The 14,804-nt window shown below is 38.9% G+C and overlaps 1 protein-coding gene across 1 annotated transcript in view; it reads right to left on the bottom strand.

Moving 5' to 3' along the window:
* LOC104467841 (potassium voltage-gated channel subfamily KQT member 5-like) overlaps nt 1-14,804 on the bottom strand; it is a 39,006-nt gene that overhangs the window by 23,207 nt on the left and 995 nt on the right. Inside the window, exons 2-5 of the mRNA XM_010081778.1 lie at nt 14,133-14,228; nt 10,784-10,878; nt 9,264-9,290; nt 349-569 (exon numbers count right to left, since the gene is read on the bottom strand). Coding sequence (XP_010080080.1) covers nt 349-538 — 190 coding nt within the window. The 5' untranslated portion in view covers nt 539-569; nt 9,264-9,290; nt 10,784-10,878; nt 14,133-14,228. The remainder of the gene's footprint in view (nt 1-348; nt 570-9,263; nt 9,291-10,783; nt 10,879-14,132; nt 14,229-14,804) is intronic.

Here is a 14,804-nt window from a genome sequence, read left to right as displayed (position 1 = left end):
CCCGAGCAAGAGGCAGCGGGTCCGGGCAGCAGCTGTGCCCAGGGGCGGGAAAGGGGCCGCAACAGCAAAGCTGCTGCAGCCAAACCCCTGGGATGCATTTAGTCCACCTGCAGTTTTCCCTAGTGACCCCCTTTTCCACCAGCTGGTCCCTATGCACCACTGACACAAGATTTCTTATTAAAAAAAAATCCCATCAGCATGCCCTTTGAGGCAGGCTATAGCTTTCTAGCATCTCTGCCCCAATATAACGATTCTCTCTGCTTTCCAAAAACGAGCTGCATTCAGAGGGCAGGTGTGCAAGAGCATGAGCAGGCTGGCAGCAGCACATGAGGCATGAAAAACTCCTACCGTCGACCACAGGTTTGGGCTGCGAGCTCTTCAGCCGCAGCGAGGGCCTGAAGCGGGTTCGGTCGTTGAAGCTCCAGCTCTTCTGGACTTTGGTTGGGCTGCCCTCGGTGGCAATATCGGCACTTGGTGACCGGCGATCTCCAACTGAAGACTGCCTGTTCTTTATACTTTGACCTCGTGGACTGGCCATCCGGACTCGCTCCTTAAAACTTAGCTTTTGACTGTGAAGAGAAATGTATTTTATTTCATAGTTCCTCCATTCCTTTTTTTTTTCTATCGTATGATATTAGGAAATAATTTCTAAAAATTCTCAGGGATATGAATCTGTTTCTTACACACTTTTATTTTCATTGAATATATTTCATTTGGGAATGAAACTGATTTGATGTAATTGTTTTCTGATAGAGGCATTATCAATGGCAGTCTATTTTACAGTGCAGAGTAACCTTGAGAAGGAAATTAAAATTAACAAAGAGAAACAAATTTCACCCAGTTCTTACAGATTAATCTCTAAGATTTTTTTTTATTCCTTGACTTTTAAATATGTTTATTTTCATCTTAGTCAGCCCAGCTCAGTGCATTTCTGGCCATCTCCAAGAACAAAATGTATTCTGTTATTACTGCATGCCATGTAGAGTTGGTTTGTTTTTAAGCAGGCAAAAATACTGTTAGTATATTCGTGCTTTCTCAAAATGTGTCACTGCCAACATTTCATATGCATTGTTGGTGATCACCCATACCCAGAACTCCTTGTTACAGCACTTACTTGGACAAGACAAAACCAAAATTAACGAAACATCCAAGAAACACTGTGATGACCAATTAATGGAAATGCAATGATATGCTGTGTGCTCACTACAGTCATTGCTGGAGATGAAGCTGGGAGCTGACTACCTGCAGGTGGTATTGGACAGGCACTTTAGGACAGGTACAAGAGCCCAGCCAAGCTCATGACTGTGACCGCTGGATCAATGATGACCCTATGGTCTTACAGCTGGCCAACTGTAAGCTGATTTTTTTCCCTCCTGTTCTTATAACCCTCCCCTCCAGTCAGCTAAATGTGGGACATGTAGGTTTTTTACTTCCCAGTGCTTAAATTACGTTCGATCATATTCAAACCTATCTGACAAGTATCCTGGGGTCACTGTGGCTATCTGCCTATACTTTTTCATAATTTAACATTTTTGCCTTTGTTTCTCTCTTCCTGTAGCAGAAGGCACAAAGGGAAAACAGAAAGGAAGCCTGATACCAAGGTTTGGAAATCTTGTTTTATCTACAGGGTTAAGTTCAATTGCCTGTACAAGGGAATGGTTGTCTTGATCAGTGGTCCTGTTCTTCTAAGGGGAGAGATGATGGGAGCAATGCAGTAGCTGCTCATGGTATGATGTTACTGGGTCTTGCAGTCCTTCTGCCCTGGCATAGGCTTTGGGCATGCTTTTAAAACATCTATAGCAGAGACTGTCTATGTGCAAATTACAGTTGTACTTGAAGTTAAGACACTTTCTAGTACTCTCAAAGTCTTTGCATTTAACTTCAGCGTGCCCATAAGATGTTTTCAACAGAAGTGAATTCTGCAGCTAATTAACTAATGCTAACATGGACTACGTAGGTCTTAGATGTTTAACTTACTGCCCTCTCAAAATACAGCGTTAATATGTAACTATATGAAGTGGAAAGAAGTTATGAACTTCTGTGTCTGTGAAATGTTGATATAATCAGATATCTTTGTCCATGCATAGCATAGCATATCACAGCATAGCATTTCATTCTCAATACAAACATCACTGAGAGCAGAAAGGATGCAGTTTGTAGCAGGCAAAGCACATGCTGGGAAGCTTATAATGGGATAATTTTTAAGAATGCTAAAAACCGAGCACATCAATAGAAAGATTATTAGATAAATCTATTTCTATATGGCATGTTGAATCACTTGAAATAATACCTTTACTATAATTTCTGAATGTAATCCCCTTCTTCCCTTGCCCAAAGTAAGCAATTGTTGAAATAAACACATTATGGTGCTGGAAATGTATCTGTTTCCATTGCAAATTGTTACCCACACCTGCAGTACTGTGTGCTGTTGCATATGCAATATGAAAGACCCACAGAACCTACTATTAAAAAAAAAATGAGTTCTAAAATTTAATTTCAATAAAAATTACATTTCAAGACTGAATTACATTTCAGCTCAGGAATCTTTTGCATCTAAAACTTTATGAAAATATGAGCTGTAAAATATTTTTTAACCACATTATTGCACTGTCATAGTATACAGCATTAGCATCAGAATCAAAATGGACTTCTTATTATAGACATTATTCTTCAGCATGTGCTCCCTGTGCTTTTTCTAACTCATGGCTCAAATTGTGTTTCCTATTGAAGCATGAAATCAAATTATATTCTTGTTGACAAATCTTAGAATAAAAAAGTTTCTGGACAGCTCTCTTCCTGTTGTGCTAATTAAAATTAAAGGAAGATTGATAAAACAGCCATAAAAATGATCGGTATGGACCATGTTTTTTATAAACCCATTAACTCCAAAACAAAAATTAAAATTAAAAAAAATGAAAAAAAGCACATGTGCTGTTCTGACAATTAATTTGTACTAACAAAAGCAATGGCTGCCTTCAAATTATTTGTACACATGGTTATTTAATTTATAAAAGCTGAATGGTACACAATAGCTTCTTAATCTGAATATCTTTAGTTCTCCAAATCAAAGCAATGAGGCAATGGTGAAAGGAACAGTAGACACTTCATCTGTACTAGAGACATTTCAAAAACATAACTCTGAGAATGAAAATATGAATTTAAAATGCAGACCTCATACTTAAAAAAACCCAAACAAACTGCTTTGTAGCAAGGGCAATGTAATGGCATGCCAAGGGTCCATGCAGAGGATGCTGCATCGTGAAGAGAAACGCAGCCCCTGAAGGAAGTGTGTCTTGGAAACTCTATTTTGCATCTTGAGAGTTTCTCCAAAGACAGTGGTTATAGCAGTTCTTCGCTTCTTGGATCCCTGTTCCTATTCTGAGACTGGTGGGAAATGTTCCTGACGCCACTGGGTCCTACTCAGTGCAGGCATAAATTGTGTGATTTGCAGTGGAGAATTCATGCCCGGGAGAAGAGAGCTGATGTCTTGGGAGCACACTGCCAAAGGGCTCTGCTAAACATGATAAATAAAAAATCATGAAGGAATAACTGAATCAGAACATTTTGAGGGCATTCTGACCAGGCTTTTTCTCCACAGTGAAAGTCCCATTCCTTATAGGCTATATAGTTCCTGGGTCTTGATTCTCTGTCACAATATTCTGTGCACTCTTCAAATCACTAAATCCATGAGAAGAATTTGAATAAGAGCAGTGATGGTGTTGGAGATACACAGTGGAGACAATCTTATGCCCTTTCAAGCATCTTTGAGTATTCTGCACTTGAATCAGTAGCCACTGAAGCCCTTAGGGCCCTTTACTCTGATTTAATTAATGCTGGTTGGATCAGCACTCTCCAGTGGCATGCTAAAAATCCTTCACTGCTTGCAGGACCTAGCCTGTTGCATTTTTCTCTCCCCCCTTCTGTATTTTACATGATATCCAAAGGAAACCCCTTGAATTAATGTAAACCCATTAATGGCCATTGGAAATTCAGGTATCCCAAACTTTCAATTGAATCTTGGTTAAAAAGGAAAACACCCATGAGAAAGAATCCGAGAAATGGGTGTCTAAATGCTTTTTGAAATTACACAGGTTCCTGAATCAGACCTAAATGACCAGGATCTGAGAGAACCACAGCTATCATCAGTCATCTCTGCATTCTTTTAGATACGTGTCTGTCCATCATTTCTTGTACCTTACATGATTTTTCCCACTTTGGTATATACACGTTATTTGCTTTCTATTACAATATTCCTTGGCAACGGTAATCTCTTTGGACCTATTGCTCCTCTATTCTTGCAGGTTGCAAGTTGTGGAATATATACATATTGATAACACTGGAACTTTGAAGCATCTTTTAGTGGAGATTAATTACAACTGGCATCTTTGGGAAAAAAGCAAGTGACTTTTCTCTATTGCCTTCTGGAAGTGCAGTTGTAGGATCTTACCACCATTCCTCCTGTCAGCACGTGCCTGAGCCGTTGGCTTCCCTGGGATGGCAAAGGACTTTCTAGTTCTCATTTCTTCTTTTTTATATTCTGTCTTTCCCCTCTTTGATTCATGAAGGAATAGATGTTTAGGGACACTAGAGGTCACTGTAGCTTCACTGCAGGGCGAAGGGATGCTTCCCTGCTGGACCAAATGCCTAGACTTTAAAAGATTTTGGTTTAACTGATCAATGCCTACAACCTTTGCTTTTTTCTCCTGTACTTACAGCTCTGTCTGTCTTCCATAGACCATCTTACTATACTTTTGGGTGAAGTGAACATCTCTTTGCTTTCCAGTCCCACTCCCCTATTTCCCTGCCTACCTTCCAGCATTTCTGGTCAAGTTTGTCTTTTGCCCTGCTTCAGCCTCAGACCTGCAGCACGACTGCTTGCTACTAGTCACAATTTACAATTTGTTTTTCAGCTTTTCAGAGTGAGAAGGCTGGTGGAAGTGGGAATAGGAAGAAATTGAAATAAATCTGAAGCAACTGGAGGGCCTGAGGGTGGGGGGAAATGCTTTGGTTCTCAAGCTGAGGCCGAAGCTAAAACTGACAAAAATTATCACCCATAACAAACAACAGCAAACTAATGTACGCGACAACTTTCAGCCGTTAACTTCAAATAAATACAGATGTTAATTCTTACCAAGCCTAGTGACACCTTTACTGAAATTAAACTAAGCTGAACAAATGCAAATACAATGGATGGTACGGTGAGGCCTGAAGTTCAAACATTCAAGACTTCTCCACCAGTCTCATGCTAGGAGCATGAACCCAAGAAATGTAGTGTTCTGTCTCACACCTTCAATGAGTAATAACAAGAATTTCAGGGACATAATGTCTTAAGGTTCAATTGTCAAACAGAAAAAAAATAAATGAAGTTCATGTGTTTTGTGTATTTTTTTCTTTTTCAAAACAGTTTCCAGATGAAACTTTTTTTTATCTCCATTTTTTACCATCACTCTGTACTTCTATTGTCTTTTAAATTATTTTTAAAAAGTGAGAAAAAAATGCAATAAGCTTTAGTTCTAAATCAAGAGTTTCTCTCTGTAAGATCCATCCATCTAGGAATTACCATTTTTGGTAAGAGAGACAATTTCCACTGAATTCAGCTGAAGCAGATGGTTGATTTCACATGCATTCCTCTACCTTCCAGTACAGGCTGCAGGCACAGCTTCCACGGGCTGTGTCCAAGGGGATTCTTCTCAACAACAATTGCACATTTTGACTGTTGAAATTGCCTAGCATGTTACAGCTTAATATTCCCACTAATTATTGGATTGAGAACTCAACTGCCATGCTTATAAAAATCCTCTTGGACTTGGGGAAATGTCTTTACCCCAATACTCAAGCCCAGTTATAGATCTCTGCAGGGTAATGCATTCCAAAAGTTCAAGTCTTGGGCAGAGAAGGGGCACCAGGCTTTGGCAAACTGTGGCGTGCTGCACACTGCAATTGTCTGACCAGATGAGACCAGTATTATTGCCATTGTCTTAATGTCATTGCAGGCAACAAGCAACAAGGGGAATCACAAGCACTTAAAAAAATAAATAAATCAAGAAACCTCCTTTAGAGAAGTAAGGAACTTTAAAGCACTAAGAAGGGGAAGTAAATGAATCATGCACCTGATGGTAGTTGGCATTCTCAAACATGTGAATAGGCAGGATGCTGAATACCTATGTTTCCGAGGGGTGTACATCCTGAAGAGCTTCTGTTTATTACTACAAAGCTTACTAGGAGTGAGGGGAGATAGAGGACCATGTTACTAAGCATTCCACTGCTAGGTAAGGGATTAGGCTTTCCACCTCAAGTTAGTTCTGCACCACTGAAAATTTCTTTTCCATATGGTGCATGCAGAGAGTTTACATTAAATCTATTTTTAGAAACAGATCTGATATAGGAGGTGAAGAGAATTCCAGAGTACAATTTACTTTTTTCCCTCAGAGCAGGGATGATTTTTTTCCCCCAAGCTCCTATACTGGCAAAACTCCTTATTGCACCAGAGAGAGTTGTCTGAATAGGGAATTTGTATTCAGGCTCAGTAGTTACAACACCAGACGGGTGACGTTCATCCTTTGCGGACACCCAATGCACGTCCTACACACAGTTTAAGGCTGCTTATGCTCTCAGGATGTTGTGAGATTCACCAGTCTTGATCTAGTTGCGTGCACTGGAAGAATTTCAGCCATGTTGTATAACTGAACAGAAATAAATATTATTTGCATTCAGTGTGTGCATTTGTAGATACAGAGAATTTAACATATAGGCTTTTAAAAGAACTTGCAGAAGTCTAGAACTGATTTATAGAAATATCTAATTTACAATGTGGATACACTAGAGAGGTTGTCTACCATTACTTTTGACAAATGATTAATTAGAATATTTGTGTATAATATTTTGAGAAATACAACATAAACATTATTCTTAAAATCAGTGTGAGTCTACAGCCTCGCAAGCACAATTCTCTCAACTCAAATGCACAGCAACATTTAGTTACCTAATGAAAGATTGTAGGTCTATACATGACAAAATGCAAGAATTAATTTCTGTAAATATAAAAGTAATTTTGGTAGGAAAGAAAATAGTTAACTTTTACCTAAAGTAATAGAAGCTTTTCTGCACTGTTATTAGAATGGAATACAGACCAAAGAGCATATTCAGAAAGCAATCCAATGCAGTACTTGTGCAAACACCTCTTCATTTACAGAGTGAAACAAGAAGCAGCTTACTTAGTTCACCCAGCATCCCATGCAAGTCACTCAGCATTGCAGTCAGAAAGAAGTCAAGTAGTAGAGGGCAGTTATCTTGAAGTACATTGCAGCAGCTTGCATTGACATTTTTTACCACAAGAGACCATGTACACCACAAGTATTTTCAGTCATACAAACATACAGCAATATTTCAGCAGAAGAACAATAAGCAGCCGCTGACAAAACACACCTTTGTAAAAGGCACTGAGTGGTCTGTAGGGTTTGTACTGTAGACCAGGATCTCAGGAGTTGGCTAGTTCATTTTTATACCTACATTAATTCGCAGTGCTGCATGTATTAGTTAAGGGTTTCTGAAGGGACAAACATCTTCCATTCAGTGAAAATGAAGTGAAAAAATCTGGCCAAATCATTGAGTACTTTGACAACCACATCAGCTATCACTAACATGGAGCACATAATATAGTTTTGACAGCTGGGGTTGGGGTTTTTTTGCATCTAGCTTCTACTTATTCTACTTATTATTCTAAGTAAATTTGTAAATTATTCTAAGTAAATTTGTTTCTTTAAGTGCTCGCAGGTACAACTGCGAATAACCTCTCCCCTCTGCACAAATCACTGTGTTGGAGGTACATACTCATTTACCGGCAACTTTAGTCTCACCTTTAAAAAAGCTGAAGTCAGTTTAAACTTTGCTGTTGAAGGAGCAGGAAATATGTTTGGTGAGTGCAAAAAGTTTTGATGAGGCTGTAATAATTTATAATGAGATCAGTATGTTGCTAGCAAGCCTATGGAGGTAAAGTATATGAAAAGTCACAGAAATGACAGGGGAAGTGCTCTTGAGGGATATCTGAGAGCAATTCCAGTCCCCTTGAGTTACTGTGACACTAACAGCAGTTATGGGTACATCAAGGAAAAGGATGGAGTCAGGCACCAGAGGAGTAACTGGAAAGTGGAACAGGACACAGGTAATTGATGTGAAGACTTTCCACCCCTGACTGAGTAACCCAGAAGAGCTTATGAACCACAGTACAACTCCAGGGCAGATGTCTTTCAGGGGTTGATGCATCACTGCCACTTTTTTTCTTGGCTTTTCATCATTTTTTGCTCCTCCACTATTCTCTGATGGTGCTGATGCCGCAGTGCTGGCTGCTGAACACCTGCGGACTCCCATCCCTAATGGGTTTCAGAGGTAGTGTAATTTCTCTTGTAGCCACCGAGTCCTTTCCTGTCCCTAAGGACTCGAGCTGTAAGTATGGCAAAGAGCAGCATTTCCTCTTACTGCCTGAGGATGTGCATCTTCAGGGCTTTATTTACCCAGGAAAGACAACCGTCCCAAGGCCTGCCTCTGTGTGCTGCAGCAGTGGGGGCAGTGGGGCTTTTTTTTAAGGAGAGATGCCAGGCTGCCCCCTCCACCCAAACAGGGCCGTGCAAGAGTGCCAACCCTGCAGCCAGGAGGAGGTGAGCAACTACTGTGGTGCTTTCTCCCCACCTGCCATGTCCCAAAACGCTCTTTAGGAGGGGACGGCAGGAAAGTTGGGGTAACAGGGAAACGTGGCACTGAGGAAGCCTTGAGGATGCTGCTGCAGGGCAGCACAGACCCTGGCCGAGGTGACAGCCAGCCAGCACCATCAGGGGGGTCCTGCCCCTGCAACAGAGGGCTGGTGTGCTGGTTCACAAAGCCAAATTCAACTACATGCCTGTAGCTTCCACTGCGATTCCTGGAAACCTTGAGCATTGATTTTATGGCAGAAGCCGGGGGCCACATCCTTGCCCAGGGGCGGGGTCTTGGGAGGCTGCTGCACTCGCTACTCTGCCACTATTTGAACTGAACTCTCCCTCAAAGTTAAAAAACAAAAAATTGCTAAGTTTTTCTGTACAAAAACTGGGAAAAAGAAGCAAATTTCAGCAGCATTAGTCTACCAATATGAGTTTAAAAAAATGCAATTTGTGATCATTATCAGTTAACTGTTACGGTTCATTGAACCTACTGTACAGAACCTGAGACATCTAAAAGCCATTAAGAAGCAGGGATTTCACAGATAAAAGAAATAAAAGAAAACGACAAACCTGCTAGAAGCTTCCCCTTGTTCTTTTCTTCAGGTCAGGGAGTGCGAGGGAAAAACATTCTTGTTATGCAGATAGTAATCATATTACTTAGTCACAGATGATGTTAGATATATGGTAAATGTAAATGGGTATGTTGATTAGTGTACAACACACATGTTACATTGCAACCACAAAAACATTCAAGCAACACTCTTAACTACAGTGCTTCTGAAAAATAAACTTTTCAGTTGTTTTAACACATGCATAACATGCTTAGTACATACCACTGCAGACTGAGTTGGCAAAGCACTTAGGCAAAATGCATTGCTGACACATATATAACAGAAAGCTGTAGGCACTTATTAGGTAAAGTGATCTCTGGTAAACACAAAGGTTTAATTTTAGGAAAGCACAGCAATATGCTTATTTAAAATAAGAAGTAGATGCACTTTTGAGGGACAATCATATTTTAGAATATTTTAGGTGAGATACAGCTTCATTATTTATGTATTTTTATATCCATCAGTTTATACCAATGTTGCCTTCAACCTGTTTGTATATGTCAAAAATAAATATTCCATGTAACTTTTAATCTAAAAGCTCCTTTTAGTTTGGAGCACTTTGGAATTATAGTTATGGTAATGGATTACTTATGGCTCTGTTCTTGTCAACTCTTTAAAATTCAAAGATCAGCTTTGGGTACCCAGCCAAACCTCTTTTTGGCTGAGCTTTCTGGCACACTATTACCTTTTTACTGTCATGTGGATGTTCATCACCCAGCTTTGAGAGAAACCACTAATTCTCTTGCACTGTCTGCAATAACAACAGTTAGGATGCTTATCAGAGCTTTCCCATAAGGCTCTTAGTGCTCTCCTTTTTGATCTTTGTCAAGTATCTTTTACTTCTTGATTTGTGCCCCGCATTGAATCAGTCAACTTACTACCTTCTGGTAAGTCTTTTACTGAATTATTGAAGAGTCTTGAGCTGACAGTGCTCTGGGAATTCTCACCCAAACTAGGAAATCAAATATTTCCTGTCTGCCAAACCGTGACATCAGGTCTTTTTAGTTGTCTTCCACTGTGTGTATAACTGAGGATATAATTTGCCCTAAGGAAATATTGAATGTACCAGAAGTTATGACGAAAAGGAGCAAATTCCCCAATGCATTCACCTGCAGAATACCACAAGGCTCTCTTCCCTCACAAAGGTAGATCTGTAGCTATAGCCTTATATAGAGGCACAAGCTTAAAAATACCATTAAATCAATGGGAGAGAATTTTTAACTCAGTAAAACATTAACCTTGACATATGAGTGGGGTTTTTTGGAAAATGTTTCTAATACCTGTGCTCAGACAAATGGCAATGATTTGTATTTGTCCCACTGTCCTGAAGGCTCCTAGATAATATTGATCTGATTTGTTAGCTGAAATTTTTAATGAGAGGACTTAAGAAAACAAAACAAGACGAAACAGACAAATAGTAATTCTCTATAAGCTTGAACAGACATTGAGAACAGCATCAGCTGCCATATTTGTACCTACTTTGTAGGGCTGCAGGTATGCAAGGCCTTCAAATGAGGCTTCCAGGTAGCAATGGAAACCGATTTCTCATCAGCCGCATAACTACGCCATACACACTACGTGCAGGATATATGGTAAAAAAGAAAAAACAAGGCAAGAGGGAGCAGGGGATGAAACAAAAAAATTGAAAAGCAGATTAGTAACCAATACAAGTCACAGCTTTCTTTTATCATTCATAGCACTGATACATGCCTGAGGGGAGGAAGAATACTTTCATAATATCGCCAGGTGGCTGTCAGGTTTGTTCGGCTGGCGTCGGTAGAATAAAACCGCCAAGAAGCCTGGTATGGGGAAACAATAAAAAGCACAAAGGAACCAAGAACATGAAGTGACAATGCCACCGCACTGATTATGGAGAGAGGGGATTTTGCTCAGATTGGGATGTGCTCTATAAGGTCAATTAAGGAAACACCAGTAAAAACCTACCAAAACTCCTTTGAAGCACAGTACACTTTTTCTGGCTTTGTGGAAGCACCAGAAGATATTCAGCACACAAAGGTGCTCAAAAAAAGCCATCCCAGTGACTTATTTGTGATGAGTCCATAGGGGACACCCACACAAACTTGCTGTCTGAGGTAAAGTAAGTGCCATGATACATTTTGTAAATTATAACAAAAACCAGACAAAAAGCATTTAGAAGAATAGAGAAGCATCCTGTGTGGTTTGAAACACTGCTAAATGTTTAAAAACGCAAAATAAATAATTTCAAAGGTAAGCGACCAATGCATAGTATTGAAAATGTATTCACCAGTTAGGTTTAAAACCACATGTAGATAGTAAGACAGGTCCTTGGTTCTACAAACTTCCCTGATGTCAGCATAACCATGTTAATTTGTACTGAGTATCTGCACTTCCTGTATTTTGCCAACCATTAAGTGTCATACAGGTGTTATTGTACTGTACGGAGTCTAATACCCTGTGTTTTCCTACTGTGTATCTCCCAGAAATACATCTAGTCTTCATCTACAGATGGAGAACCTGTCACTTACTTGTAAATTGTTCCATTGGTTGATTATTCTCATTTTCAAAAAATCTCTGCATTATTTTTAATTTGAAACTTTGGTTTTGGCTTATAGCCAGGGATATTTGTTATGTTTCTGTCTGCTACATTAAATAGTCCTGTACGTTCCAGTACTTCCTCTCAGGACTTTTATGTTCAAATAGTATTTGCACTGAATATTTCTTATAAGCTAAAGAAAAGAAGAAAGGTATGTCCATATGAAACATTTCAGTTTTACATAGCAATACCTTAGCTATCTTTAAGTCAGGTACAGGCTCTAGCAGACAGTATATCTATGGGAACAAAGGAGTTAGCACAGACTAATTCCAGAGAGTAACTGGTTAGAAAATAGTCGTTATCCTGATAAGATAAAGCACACTGAATTCCCTGGTAGTTCATTATCAATATCTACAACAGACAATTTAAAAACGTCTGGGCACTGTTACAGTAGACAATGATATGCAGTGCAGACACATCCTGCGTTTATGAACATGAAATTTTCTCTCATTTTTTTCCAATGTTTTCTTTGCATTCTCCAGTTTTCCAGTCTCATTTACAAACTGCAGATGCCGAATTGATACATAGCATCGCCATACACAGTGGTAGTATCAGCATTCTCCTGTTTGTTACCTTTCTGGTTCTATATCTGAGGACTGTGATAAACCAGCTGGAGTAACATACTGGGAATTTGTATGAAGCTCTTGCCTCTTCTTTCCCACTCCTTCTCCTCTGTGTTTCTCATCCTTCATCAAATACTTTCCAGAGTCACTAATACTGGGATATAGGCCTCTTGTAAGAATCTGAATTGCTTCTAGATCAAGTTTTGTATTTGGTGTATTAAGACATTTGATAGGAATCATTCCACCCTCTAAAGTCACCCAGAGCATCCTCAAGTTCATTCCTGTGTGCCCGTGATCATCTTTCTTATTCTGTCAGGCCTTGTGCCATTGGCAAATGTCTCCATCAGCAATGTTGTATTAACTTCCAGATCACTGAAAATGCTGAACATGAAAATGAACATATAAATGCTGAACATTTCAGCATTCATCACAGGATCCCATCACAACTGTGTTCCTTTCACAATGATTTTGTCCATTAGAGTCACTTTCTGAAATCAGTCAGCTAGCTACTTGTAATCTACTTAGCATGCTGTCTTACTAATATTTGGGTTGAACTGTCATACAATAATAAGAAGAGGTATATTCAAAACCTAAATCTATTGTGTATTTCCTCTAGCAACGAAACTTGGAAGAAGTAGATAAGAGTATATGTGTTAGAAAATATCCCAGACAGTCATTCTACAGTACAATAGATACAAAAAGAATTTATTCTAATAAATATTAAATCTCAAATATTTAGCATTTAATAATAATTGAAAAGTAATAATGGAAAACATTTATGAACTTTAATAACGCTTCAAAGACAGCCTGGCATCTATCCTGAACTTATCATGAAACTCTAGTATATTAATGCTCAGCTTCTTTATTTGGATTTATTATTTCAGAATTAAAAAAAGAGCATAAATGACACACACGAAGCACTTGAGATCCCAAGAAAATAAATTAGGATGCTAGAAAATTACTGAGATCCCTGATTTCTGAAAAGTTTTTTTTTTTTTTTTTTTTTCAGTGCATCAAGTAGAGTAAAGCTAGGTGCAAAATGATTCTTTAGAGGATTTTCTCATTTAAAACTAGGACTGTAAGTCAAGGAAAAAAACCCATGCAAAAGAGCATTTTAACAAATACCATGCCACTTTTGCTTAAACAATTTTTTTTCTAAATCATTGATCTGCACCATCATGTCAATACTGGAGCTGAAACCACTTCAGATAATTTCAGACATTTTGGACTTGCTGGCACCTAGATTTCCAGCTTTTGAATTGACTACTAGAGAAAGTAATTCTCTGGGCAGGACACTTTTCATTTTCACCAAGTGTATCACTCATCGGAGCTCTCTAAACCCTGTAGTAGATGAAAAGTAGCTCAATATAGGCAAGAGTGCTGTGCTGTCAGTTGGATTGTCTATGGATCAATTCTGTTTTTCCAAGTAATTTGCTAACTGCAGGCATGCAATTGACAACCTCAACTTAGTTTCTTCAGCATGGATAGAAAAACTCAAAAAACTACACATAGAAATGCTGTATATACAATTATGGCAACACACAGCAATCACTGAACAAACTAATTTCATTAAACTAACCAATCTGTTAAACATTATTTTCACAAAAAATTCCAAATTGAAATAATAAAACTTGCTCCAATATGTACTTTAAATTCCCTACTATTATCTTCTCACTGATTTAATATTTACCTGAATTAGACTGGCAGCTGGATTCCTTCTTTTCTCAAAGTGTTTCTGACGATGCTGTTCCTGCACTTTTAATGCGAATCCTGAGCCAAGGATGCCCTGGCAATACAATATGCCATTTGTCATTATGTAGGTAGTTTTTTCGACAAATATACGTAATCACCTACAAAGATTTTGTGAAGATTTTATACCATATGATTGCTTCAGTTAACACATTTATGACGTTTATGACAGTAGAAGGCTTTACAACAGTGCCCCTTTCCTGGTGAGGCACGAGACTCCTTACTTAAGGGATAACGTCTGTGGTGCTACCAATGACCAACCATTGCTTGAGTTCGTGCTACACTATGTTCCTGCAATTCTAAAGGCCATAGAGATATATATATCTCAAGCAGGATCAAGCAGGAACATTTAGAGGAACGTAAGCCAGGAATGATGAAATGACCAGCTGCCAGATATGCCAGATACATATGGAACTCAAAGTCCATATCTGCAGTGCTTATTATAACTTTTGGTTTTAGAAAAGTTAGAAAATTCTTGCTTGACAGATTAAGACCATTTCTTCTCCCTCTTTCCCATCTAAGTAATACCCATTGCTCATCCTATAGGCTATGAAAAAGCTGATGATGAAACCCCTCCCCTCTTAGCCTTTTTATCTTTGAATAAATAAGATAA

This window comes from Pterocles gutturalis, unplaced genomic scaffold (assembly GCF_000699245.1).
Source record: "Pterocles gutturalis isolate BGI_N339 unplaced genomic scaffold, ASM69924v1 scaffold49634, whole genome shotgun sequence".
Classification (NCBI taxonomy): Eukaryota; Metazoa; Chordata; class Aves; order Pterocliformes; family Pteroclidae; genus Pterocles; species Pterocles gutturalis.
This window is presented reverse-complemented; position numbering and strand designations above follow the sequence as displayed.